At 51.4% G+C, this 12,262-nt stretch overlaps 1 protein-coding gene across 1 annotated transcript in view; it reads right to left on the bottom strand.

Annotated features, from left to right (window-relative positions):
• LOC103189623 (dipeptidyl aminopeptidase-like protein 6) overlaps positions 1-260 on the bottom strand; it is a 200,011-nt gene extending 199,751 nt beyond the window's left edge. Inside the window, exon 1 of the mRNA XM_042332321.1 lies at positions 185-260. Coding sequence (XP_042188255.1) covers positions 185-244 — 60 coding nt within the window. The 5' untranslated portion in view covers positions 245-260. The remainder of the gene's footprint in view (positions 1-184) is intronic.
• Between the last annotated feature and the right edge of the window lie 12,002 nt (positions 261-12,262).

Here is a 12,262-nt window from a genome sequence, read left to right as displayed (position 1 = left end):
GACAAATTTACCCGCCTTCGCCCCGTACCCCTTAATGCCCTGACCTAACACGTAGGAGTTGCTTTAACCCACGACGACGAGGAATTAAGAACATGGAAACTCCTTGTGCGTCTCTGGCGTGTGCTTGACACCGAAGCTTTACCCCCGCCAAACCCCCCTTCCTGACCCTTTCGCCCCGACTTACCTTGACGCCTTTAACAGATGAGCACTTGACATTGTTGGAGACCCCCGCCGTCTGATTCATCCTCCTTCCCCCCAACCCCTCGGTCTTGGGACGTCCTCCTGACGTGAAGGGCGCTGTGCAAATGTTAATTTGTTGTTGTTGTTGTTGTCAGCGGCGGCGTCTGCCCACAAATGTCACTAGACCTGCTCTGCTCTCTCTGCCTCTCTCGCTCTCTCGCTCTCTCAAATCTCAAGTCTCTCTATCTGTCTGTTTGTCTCTCAAGTCTCTATCTGCATATACGTCTCTCTCTCTCTCTCAAGTCTATCTGTGTATCTGTGTGTGTGTCTCTCAAGTCTATCTGTGTGTGTGTGTGTGTGTGTGTCTCTCTCTCTCAAGTCTATCAGTGTGTGTGTCTCTCTCTCTCAAGTCTATCAGTGTGTGTGTCTCTCAAGTCTATCTGTGTATCTGTGTGTGTGTGTATCTCTCAAGTCTATCAGTGTGTGTGTCTCTCTCTCTCAAGTCTATCAGTGTGTGTGTCTCTCAAGTCTATCTGTGTATCTGTGTGTGTGTGTGTGTGTGTATCTCTCAAGTCTATCTGTGTGTGTGTCTCTCTCTCTCTTAAGTCTATCTGTGTGTGAGTATCTGTGTGTTTCTCTCTCTCAAGTCTATCTGTGTGAGTGTCTGTGTGTGTGTCTCTCAAGTCTATCTCTGTCTCTGTATATTTTTGAGGTCCTTTCACCACAACAGCATCCACAAGCCTCTGTGTCTCTGTGTGTATCTCTCACTCTGTCTCTCTGTGTGTCTCTCTCTGTCTCTCTGTGTGTCTCTCTCTGTCTCTCTGTGTGTCTCTCTCTGTCTCTGTGTGTGTATATCACTCTGTCTCTGTGTCCCTCTCTATGTGTGTCCGTGTGTGTGTATATCTCTCTCTCTCTGTCTCTGTGTGTGTCTCTCTCTCTGTGCCCGTATCTGTCTGTATGTAGCTCTGTGTGTGTCTCTCTCTCTGTGTGTGTCTCTGTGTGTGTGTGTGTCTCTCTGTGTGTCCCTGTGTGTGTCTCTCTCTGTGCCCGTATCTGTCTGTATGTAGCTCTGTGTGTGTCTCTCTGTGTGTGTGTGTCTCTCTCTGTGTCCCTGTGTGTGTCCGTCTGTGTGTGTGTCCCTCTCTGTGTGTCTGTATCTCTCTGTATTTCTGTGTATGTGTCTCTGTGTCTGTCTGTGTGTGTGTGTCTCTGTCTGTCTCTGTGTCTCTCTCTGTCTGTGTGTGTGTGTCTCTCTCTGTCTGTGTGTGCGTCTCTCTCCGTCTGTGTGTGTCTGTCTCTCTCTGTGTGTGTGTGTATCTGTCTGTGTGTGTGTCTGTCTCTGTGTGTCTGTGTGTGTCTGTCTGTGTGTGTGTGAGTTTGTGTGTGTGAGAGAGTGTCTATGTGTGTGTGTGTGTTTATGTGTGTGTGAGTGTGAGTATGTGTGTGTCTGTGTGAGTGTGTGTGTGAGTGTGTGTGTGAGTGTGAGTGTCTGTGTGAGTGTGTGTGTGAGTCTCTGTGTGTGTGTGTGTGTGTGTGAGTGTGTCAGTGTGTGTGTGTGAGTGTGTGTGACTGTGTGTGTGTGTCAGTGTGAGTGTGTGTGTGAGTGTGTGTGTGTCAGTGTGAGTGTGTCTGTGTGTGTGAGTGTGTGTGTCAGTGTGTGTGTGTGTGTGTGAGTGTGTGTGTGTGAGTGTGTGTGTCAGTGTGAGTGTGTGTGTGAGCGTGTGTGTGAATGTGTGTGTGAGAGTGTCTCTGTGTGTGTCAGTGTGAGAGTGTGTGTGTCAGTGTGAGTGTGTGTGTGAGTGTGTGTGTGAGTGTGTGTGTCAGTGTGTGTGAGTGTGTGTGTCAGTGTGAGTGTGTGTGTGTCTATGTGTGTGAGTGTGTGTGTCAGTGTGAGTGTGTGTGTCAGTGTCTGTGTGTGTGTGTGTGAGAGTGTCTCTGTGTGTGTCAGTGTGAGAGTGTGTGTGTCTGTCTCTCTCTGTGTAAGTGAGTTACATGGGGAGAGGGGGGAGAGGGGGGAGAGGTGGGGCTGATCCCGGGAATCCCGGCCACTCACTGCCTGGAATATTTCGCACAGCTGATCCCGGGAACTGGGAGGGGAGGGAGGAGGAGGGGAGGGAGGGGATGGAGGAGGAGGAGGAGGAGGAGGGAGGGAGGGGATGGAGGAGGAGGAGAGGAGGGAGGGGAGGGAGAAGGAGGAGGAGAGGAGGGAGGGAGGGGATGGAAGAGGAGGGAGGGAGGGGATGGAGGAGGAGGGGAGGGAGGGGATGGAGGAGGAGGGGAGGGAGGGGAGGAGGAGGAGGGGAGGGAGGGGATGGAGGAGGAGGAGGAGGAGGGAGGGACGGAGGGATGGAGGAGGAGGGGAGGGAGGGGATGGAGGAGGAGGAGAGGAGGGAGGGAGGGGATGGAGGAGGAGGAGGAGAGGAGGGAGGGAGGGGATGGAGGAGGAGGGAGGGAGGGGATGGAGGAGGAGGAGGAGGAGGAGGAGAGGAGGGAGGGAGGGATGGAGGAGGAGGGAGAGGGGGGAGGGGAGGGAGGGATGGAGGAGGAGAGGAGGGAGCGGATGGAGGAGGAGGGAGGGAGGGATGGAGGAGGAGGGGAGGGAGGGAGGGAGGGGGAGGGAGAGGGGGAGGGGGGAGGGAGGGATCGAGGAGGAGAGGATGGAGGGAGCGAGGGAGGAGGGAGGGAGGGAGGAGGAGAGGAGGAGGAGGAGAGGAGGGAGGGAGGGGATGGAGGAGGAGGGAGGGAGGGAGGGGATGGAGGAGGAGGAGAGGGAGGGGAGGGAGGGGAGGGAGGGAGGAGGAGAGGAGGATGGAGGGATGGAGGAGGAGGGAGGGAGGGAGGGGATGGAGGAGGAGGGAGAGGGAGGAGGGAGGGGATGGAGGAGGAGAGGAGGGAGGGGATGGAGGAGGAGAGGAGGGAGGAGGAGGGAGGAGGGAGGGGATGGAGGAGGAGGGGAGGGAGGGGGAGGAGGGAGGGATGGAGGAGGAGAGGAGGGAGGGGATGGAGGAGGAGGGAGGGAGGAGGAGAGGAGGGAGGGAGGGGATGGAGGAGGACGGAGGAGGGAGGGATGTCTGGGGAGTGCTTGGCCTGGGATCCAGTTGGATGGGGGACAGAGTGGCTCTGTGTGTGCGGTCGCTGCACAGTGGCTGAGTGAGGGGGGGGTCAGTTCTGGGGGGGGTGGGGGTCAGTTCTGGGGGGGTGGGGGTTAGTTCTGGGGGGGTGGGGGTCAGTTCTGGGGGGTGGGGGTTAGTTCTGGGGGGGGGGGGTCAGTTCTGGGGGGGGTGGGGTTAGTTCTGGGGGGTGGGGGTTAGTTCTGGGGGGGGGTGGGGGTTAGTTCTGGGGGGGTTGGGGGTTAGTTCTGGGGGGTGGGGGTCAGTTCTGGTACAGGTTATGTCAGTGCCTGAGGACTGAGCTTTGGTTTATAGAGTATCTAATAATAATTTTTTTTGACCCGCGGCTGTGTGTTTGTGGGGGCGTCGCTGTGCGCAATCGGTTCGCCCGCAAAGCACACAGTCACTACGCTTGACACCGTATCCCTCGTGAGGCTCTTTGGGAACCGTCTGGAAGCCCCCGATAAGGCGCTGTATCAAACCCCAGGATCATCATCAGCATTATTATGACTTACGCACTGTGGTTATTCCATCCGTGTCCAGGTTTACACATCACAACCGACAGCAACAATAATGATAATAACCCTTCCATTTGACACAGCGCCTCATCCCGTCTTCGAGACGTCTCCAAAAGCGCTTCGCAGGACATGCTGTAAAGTGACTGTCTATTTTGTGGAGATATAAAATAGATATATATATAGAGAGAGAGAGAGAGATATCCTCTCTCCAGCTGTGGCCCAGTTTACCTCCTGTCCAGCTGTGACTTGGTTTTGTCCGCACAGATGTGCCGAGGTTTACGACCGCGCTATCCCAGCCGCGCTCATTTCACGTGCGTTTAATCCAGCTGTAACCCCCAAATTATATCATATGCCCTGCGTCCGCGCAGCTGGTGGGTTGGGATCGGGGGGGGGGCGGAGGGCGGAGGGCGGGGAGGGTGACCGAAGACGCGGTCGAAGATACAATCCAGATCGGGAGACTCTTGGCGAAGGTGTCACATTTCGGAGCTCAGACTCAATAATATAATGATAAAAATAATAATAATAATAAGAGCATTTGATGCGTCTCAAAGCGCTTCACAGGATACCGTGCCCCGGGCAGGACGAAACGTCGGGTGGGGGGGGGTGGGAACGGGGGTCTCAAAGCGTCATTTCATTTAATTTCTTAATGAAATCGCTGAGTTTGCACCTTAAATTCCGGACTTTCTCCCGGTGTCCTGTGGCCAAAAAATCCCCCAAATAAAATTGGCCATCAACCCCGCGGTGGGCTTGTGGGATGTTGCGGTGCGCAAATTGCCTGACGTGTTTGCCCACAACGCACAAAGGCACTCCACGGGAAGCGTATTGGGCTGCACAATTCACTGCCGACAGAATACACAGTCACTCCACTTTGCAATATATTCCGTGAAGCGCCTTGAGACGTCTCAGCGACGCGATACGATGAGGCGCTAAACCAATTGCAAGGATTATTATTGTTGTATTATTATCCTTTTTGCAGGAACACTGTGCATTTTGTAGGTGAACGCCACAGCCCATTTACACACAGCAACGGCTCACAAAACCGCTGTGAAATGAACGACCGCTTTTCCGTGGAGAGGATTGTTGGCCAGGAAACTGGGAGAGAGAGAGAGAGAGAGAGAGAGAGAGAAACTCTCTTCTCTTCTCGAGTGTTGTCGTTGGGATCAATATAAATGTAAATTCTATGGCAATAGGCATCGAAACAAGAGTCGCGCGACACAGATTTACAGCCGAAGATGACTGGATGGTTGGAGCAGAGGGGTCAGGTTTGATACCGACATCCCCGGCAGTGTTCACGCGGAGCAATGGAACCCATCCAACCACGAACGAACCCCTCTCATTTGTATAAGCGCCTCTCACGTCGGGAGGACGTCCCAAGGCGCTGTACGTAACAGTCAGCATTTAACGGTGCGCCCCTTTCCAATTGCTGACAAAACACCCTGACTGGATCCACGCAAATGACGTGGATATTTTTGGGGTGAGTTTGGGGGCAACGCTGATGCGGAGTTTCGTTCGATGACGACTTTCGCGATGCGTGGAATCTTCCCAATAAGCCACCTGCCCGGATGCTGATGTATGCGTGTGTCAGCCCTCCTGGCTCAGTTGGTAACTCTCCGACTTCTGAGTCAGAATGTCGTGGGTTCAAACCCCCACATCGGGACTCGTCTAAGTTGTCACTGGGCGTGGGCTGAATTGTTGGAGGTGCCATCCTTTGGATGAGGCATTAAACCATGGTCTCCGCCTGTTTCGGATGGACGTTAGAGATCAAATTCCATTTGAAAAGAGAAGGGAGTTTTTCTCTCTCTCTCTTTCTTTCTCTCTCTCTCTCTCTCTCTCTCTGTGTCCTGGCCAACATTCCCCCCAAATAGAATCAGTCACTGGCTTTATGGCCGTTCGAGAGACATTGCTGTTTGCAAATTGGCTGCTTCACAAAACACACAGTCACTGCACATCACAGTTTATTTCCGTTAAGTGCTTTGGGACGTCCTTCCGATGCTACACCAAACGTAGTTTTTATTTAGTGTAGACTGTAACATGTGTATCCTGGTCTGCTTAATGATATAACAACAATCCCGGCATTCGACACAGCGCCTGATCCCGGCTTCGAGACGTCTCAAAGCGCTTCACAGGATACGCCGTAAAGTGAATTGACTGTGTATTTTGTGGGCGAAACGCGGCAGCCGATTGCGGACGGCAGCGTCCCCTCAAACAGCCGCGGGTTGAGTGACCAAATTTATTATTAATTTTTTTTTGAAGGGATTATTACCCCCGGAAAAGCCATCCGCCCATCGACTAACAACCGGGTTCCTACTGACTGCCGGTAAACAGCGGCGCGTGTGTGTGTGTGTGTGTGTGGAGTGAGGAAACTTGCCCAACTTTTTGCCCTGACCTGCCCGGGAATCGAACCCGGGTCCTCTCGCTTGCGAGGCGAGCTCCAGGACCACTTTGTATGAAAATGGAGCGTTTTGGCTGAGAGAGCACTATTTGCCGCAGCTGAGCTCAGAGACAGTCAAGCACAGCAAATGATCCGACACATATGAAGGGCCACTAACAAATTGCCTCAGGCTGTGTCACATTGCATAAGGCCCGCGCAGTTCAGTGAGGAATACTCTTCAGCAAATAAGCACCGACATTCAGGGCTGCCCCTATTAAGGCATTAAAGACCTTCTTTCGGCTGCAATAAGATCCACATGGCCCCCTCTGGGAGCTGCTACTCGTGGCTTGCCTCGCTGAATGCCATTGGGGGTGAAAATCTGGTCATCGAATCCGTGGTGAAAGAACGGTTCCTCCAGAAGGCGATGTATTATCACGTAAGGATTATTATCATCACTTCACGGGGTTTACCGTGAAATGAAGTGACTGCGTCTTTGCAGGCAAACGCGGGAGCGCAACTGCACACAGCGACGTCCCGCAAACAGCCGTGAAATTGATTTCCCGTTTTATTTTGAGGGGGTATTGTTGGCCAGGACACCAGGAGAGAGCGAGCGAGAGAGAGAGAAACTCCCTTCTCTTTTTGACTATTGTCGCGGGATCTTTAACGTCCACCTGAACAGGTCACATCTGTGGTTTAACGTCTCATCCCACAGTCGGCACCTTTGGCAACGCAACTCGTGGGATTTGAACCCTCCCCGCAATCTTCCGACTTGAAGACGAGAGGGCGGTGCTGCCAACCGAGCCAAACTGACTGTTTTCCTGGAATAAATTGGAATGAAGTTGAATAATTTATCGCTCGGAATCCGTGCGATCACTTTATTCCTCTTCACTTTCACTCATTTCTAACGAGACTCTGTTTGATTTATTAATTACTGTATCCTCTGAGTAAGGATGAGGGTTGACTTGATTCTGACATTCCATTGTCAAGCACCTCGACGTAGACCCAGCGCAGCTCCGAGGAGACCTCACTTACAATAAAGGCCTCATGTGTTCGCCATCTCTTCTCAAAAAGTCTGAAAACCATTACAAGTGGCATTAGCAACGATGACATTTTACTTTTAATGTCAAGACATCATTTCCCCTCACGCAACGAGCAGTTATTTAATCAACGGGTAATTAAAAATATTCCCATCTGCTTCTCCAAATTATATTGAAGTGGGGGGGAGGGGGTGGGTGGTGGTCTTGTCTGTGAGCCTCAGACATTGGTTTGAGGGTTGTTTCATGTTCGGTGCCTATTTCGTTTTCCGTCAGCCGGGTGTCTGATACACACGGAAACCCTTACCATTCTTAAGAGTCTCCAAACCCAACTGAGAATTCCCCGTCTCCCACCTACACCCATAAATCCCAGAGATAGATTGTTGGAATGGAATGCGCTCTCTCGCTCTCTCTCTCCCTGGAGGGATGCATCCTGCGTACCTGATTCTGGAGAGTACTATGCGCAGGTTGGCAAGAGCCAAGGTTTAGGAAGACCCAGAGTGTGCGTTGGGGTAACTGCTGGAGTCCGACCAGCAAAACCCATATAACTTGCCGTTGAGAGCGTTGACTGGCAAGCTTTCCCACTGCTTGTCCAGCGAGGACCACCCTACCCATCAGGGCTTTGGCTTGTTCTGTGCCTATGTGTCTCAATGTGTGGATAGAAGCAATCACAGTGAATGACCACTTTAATCTGGGGGACTGTTGGCCAGGACTAGGGGAAACTCTTTTGAAAAAAGTTCTGAGGGATCTTTAACATTCTCCTGAACAGCCAGACAGGACCTTGGCTTAACGTTTTATTTCAAGCTGTTCCAACGCATCCCAGCACTACATTGGAGTGTCATCTTAGACTGTATGAGTTCCAAGTCCTGACGTGAGGCTTGAACCCGCAACCTTCTGACTGAGGCGAGCGTGCTACCCACTGAACCAGTCTGGCCCAACGTGAGAATATAAAAGTCTTTGACGGAAGGATAGAAAATCGAATGGGCAAGTGGGGAGTTGACGGGTTGTACTTACGAGGATTAAAATGTGAGCTGGTTTGGGTATTTGTGCGAAGACTTCATTCCGATGAAGGTTCGGATACTCTTAGGAATGATGATGAGTTTCGGCACGTGTCAGACACCCAGTCGACTACAAAACAAAATCAAATGTAAGGATTGTTATTAATTTTAAGGTGATCACAATGCACTAAAGAAGCCCGAGAGAGAGAGAGAGAGAGAGCACAGAGATTTCTTTGATTGAGGGAACTTTTATTTCCCGGCGGAAATGCAACTGCAACTAATTATTTCCATCAGGAACTTGTCTTTCAAGTCAGGTATATGTCGTGTCAAACAGATTGGATAATGGGAGGGCTTTGCTACATTGAAAGTTGTGTTTCCTATCGCAGGTGAATGTTTTAGACTTCATTTCGCTCATATCCATTTTCCTTCCAAGATCTCAGGATCATTCACAGCCAATTCCTTGAACAGAGGAACTGTGGCTGATACCAAATCTCAAAATGTTTTGGTTTTGGTTCTGCTTATTGTACGTTTCCTTACCCCACACTATGCAAATGCAAGTTGTTGTTGTTGTTGTGGGACGTCCGCCTGACGTGAAAGGCGCTACACACATGTAATGTGTTGTTGTTGTTTTTCCTTCACAAGGAAGATATTGAGACACAGAAGAAGAAAAGAAAGATGTCGCCCTCATGAAATCTTACACCGGCCAATATCAGTTGATGGCCTCCTATGGGACACAGGATCATTTCCTACAAGTGCTGATGATAACAGCACAGTCGGTCTGGCTCATCAGTAGGACCTAGAAGGGCAGACCAGTCACTGAAGAGACTGTCGAAGAGGAGGGTCTTGAGACAGGCCTTGAAGGAGGCAAGGGAGGGTGGGGCGAGGGGAAGGGAATGTGGGATGGAGTGCCAAAAGGTGAGGGCAGAAAGGCTGAAGGGCCGACCGCCGACGGTGGGGCGGGCCGGGTTGGGCAGAGGACATGGAGCACGGTATTATTTCTCTTCACGCGAGCGGGTTTGACATCGAAGGTGTCCGTTTGAACAAAGTCACCTCTGAAGGAATGCATTTTGGAGCAGACGACACAACAAATCACCATTCAGCCCAATCGGTACCTGAAAACCTATCCAGAGAGCAGATCAGCCTCCAGCCCCCGTTTCAAATGTATTTGATTGGAATATCGTGTTTGCCTGCCCCCCCCCACCACACCCTCCCACCCGCACCCCCGCACTGTTAGAGACAGAGCTCTACAGAACTCAAGATGTCAAAGGGGTTCTTTGACTTGAGACGTCTAAGTGTGTCAGCCTGGCTCAGTTGTTGGTACTCTCTCGCCTCTGAGTCAGACGTTTGGGAGTTCAAGGCCTGACATCTCCAACGGGGAGACTGCTCCTTGGTCAGAGGTGCCGTTCTTCAGATGAGACATTAAACTGAGCTCCCTCCTCTTTGCAAGTAGGGCCATAGGATCTTCAACCTCCACCTGAACAGGTGATAGATCTTCCGTTAAACATCTCACCCCAATGACGGCACCTCTGACAACGCAGCCTCCTTCAACGCTGCTTTGCGGTCTCATCTGAGATGGCGAGTTCAAAGTCCTGGAGTGGGGCTTGAACTCACAACAGACCAAACAGGTCGATCAGCCGTGATTGCAGAGGCCGTGATTGCTGCCTCTTCAGGTGGCACTATTCAAAATGAGAAGAGAGTTTCGCCTGGTGTCCTGCCTCGATAATTCCCCAGATAAAACCGGTCGTTCACTTCAAGGCTGTTTGTGGGACACTGCTGCGTGCAAATTATGATAATAATAATAATAATAAAGTCATTGCATTTGATATAGCGCCTCATCACGTCTTCGAGACGTCTCAAAGTGCTTCACAGCCTATACTGTAAATCGACTGGGTGAAACACGGCAGCCAATTGCAAGTTCCAAGCAGTGGAGCTACAAACAGTCGTGGATTGAGTGACCAATTTATTATTCTTTTTTGGAGAAATTATTATTACCCCTCGGAAAAGCCATCCGCCAATCGACTTAACAACCGGGTTCCTACTGACTGCCGGTAAACAGAGGCGCGTGTGTGTGTGTGTGTGTGTGTGTGTGTGGAGTGAGGAGACTTGCCCAACATTTCGCCCTGACCCAGGAATCGAACCCGGGTCCTCTCGCTTGCGAGGCAAGCGCTCTAACCCCTGAGCTACAGGACTCCACAATTTGTAACCCATACATCTTGCAGCAAACCACTTGAAGAGTGGATCAGGCTTTGGGGTTTCAGGGAGAGGGATTATCTTGGCTGAGAATTACAGCTTTCTCAACCTGAAAAAGCAGGAAAACAATTAATCAAAATGTTGGATGGATGGATCCTCGCTGAGAATACATGTCCGAGTGTAAGACTGCACACCCAGAAACAATGTAAATAGGCCACCGGTCAGAGCAGAATAAAATACGTGGGAAAGAATGTAAACTTTATTCCCCATAATATTTCGCAGAATGTCATGGTAATATATTGCAGTGTCAGCGTGGCTCAGTGGGTAGACCTCTTGTTTCTGGGTCAGAATATTGTGGGCACAAGTTCCACGTCCCCCGCCCAGCCCACCCCACCATCGGCAGTCGGGCCTTAAGCCTTTCTGCCCCCATCCTTTGGAACTCCATCCCACAGTCCCTCCACCTCGCCCCCCACCCCCAGCCGTCTCTTTCAAGGCACCTCTCAAGACCCTCCTCTTCAACTGCGCCTTCGGTCAACCTCCTACCCCCTGCCCTCCCCGCCCTCCACCACCGCCCGGTCCCAACCTCCAGCTCGGGTGCTGATCCCTGACTCGATTTAACATCTTACTCATTGAAAGGACGGCCCCTTAAACAATGCACACCCCCCACCCCCTCCCCACCCCCAGCTCTGCACCAGACCATCAGTCAGGACATTGAAGAGATAGAAATGCAAAAAATATCCTTTGGAAAATGTGAAAAGACGATTCATCCATCACGGATGGTCTAATTAATGCCTCGGTGCTCTCCTCAATTGTTAGTTATACCTGGTCTTGTGAGTCTCTTTCTCATCGATCAACACCTTGCCCTACATTTGTTAGTGTCTGACACACTCAGGAACCCGTCACCACTGCTTAAGAGTCTCCAAACCCAAGCTGAGAATTCCAGGCTTCCCACCTATACCTGGAAATCCCAGAGGTAATTTTTTGGAATGGAATGCGCTCTCTCTCTCTCTCCCTCCCTCCCTCTCTCTCTCTCCTCCCTAGAGAGCCAAGGATGGCTCCCTGCTTACCTAATTCCGGAAAGTATTAGGCACAGGTTGGCAAGAGCCAAGGCTTGGGTGGGGGGAGAGCCCAGATTGTGCGTTGGGGTAACTGCTGGAGTCTAACCAGCTAAAACCGCATAGCTTGCCATTGATATCACTGTCTGGCCAGCTTTCTCGTTACTTGTCCAGCTCGGACCACCCTACCCACTAGGGCTTTGGCTGCAGGGTTAACAGGAGCTGAGGGGAAGGCCCTTCCAGGTCCTGCCGATGAGCCAGGCCGGGCTGTGATACCGTGCTTAAGAGTCTCCAAACCAAACTGAGAATTCCATGCAGCCCAACGACACGTAGAAATCCCAGAGACGCTGTGTTTGTTGGAATGGGATGCACTCTCTCTCTCTCTCTCTCTCTCCCTGGAGGGAGGCATCCGTAATGTCAGCTTGAAGTACAAACTCAAGGACCTGACGTGGGGCTGGAACCCACCTGTCTGAGTGAGCGCCCCGGGCAGCTGGAGCTCAAGCAAAGCAGCAACATCTCCTGAAGAGTTAAAAGAAAAAATAATTAAAAAAAAAAAAAAATATTACCTTCAGTGGCAACTGTTCTCCGGACGAAACTCCAGGAGAAATCTCCAGCCGTCAACGCAACTACTATTGCAATCTCACCGGGCTTTTGATTGCAATCAAATGATACGCTCTGAACCAATAATTGAGATTTCAACCATGTCGTGTCTGAGGTTTGGGGACAGCAGAGTGTAATTGAAGATGGTCAGGGACCAGGCTGCGCTTTGAGAAGCCCTTTGGTTCGCAGATATTTCTTATTAATAA

The sequence above is a fragment of the Callorhinchus milii genome, unplaced genomic scaffold, assembly GCF_018977255.1.
Source record: "Callorhinchus milii isolate IMCB2004 unplaced genomic scaffold, IMCB_Cmil_1.0 Scaffold2, whole genome shotgun sequence".
Taxonomy (NCBI): Eukaryota; Metazoa; Chordata; class Chondrichthyes; order Chimaeriformes; family Callorhinchidae; genus Callorhinchus; species Callorhinchus milii.
This window is presented reverse-complemented; position numbering and strand designations above follow the sequence as displayed.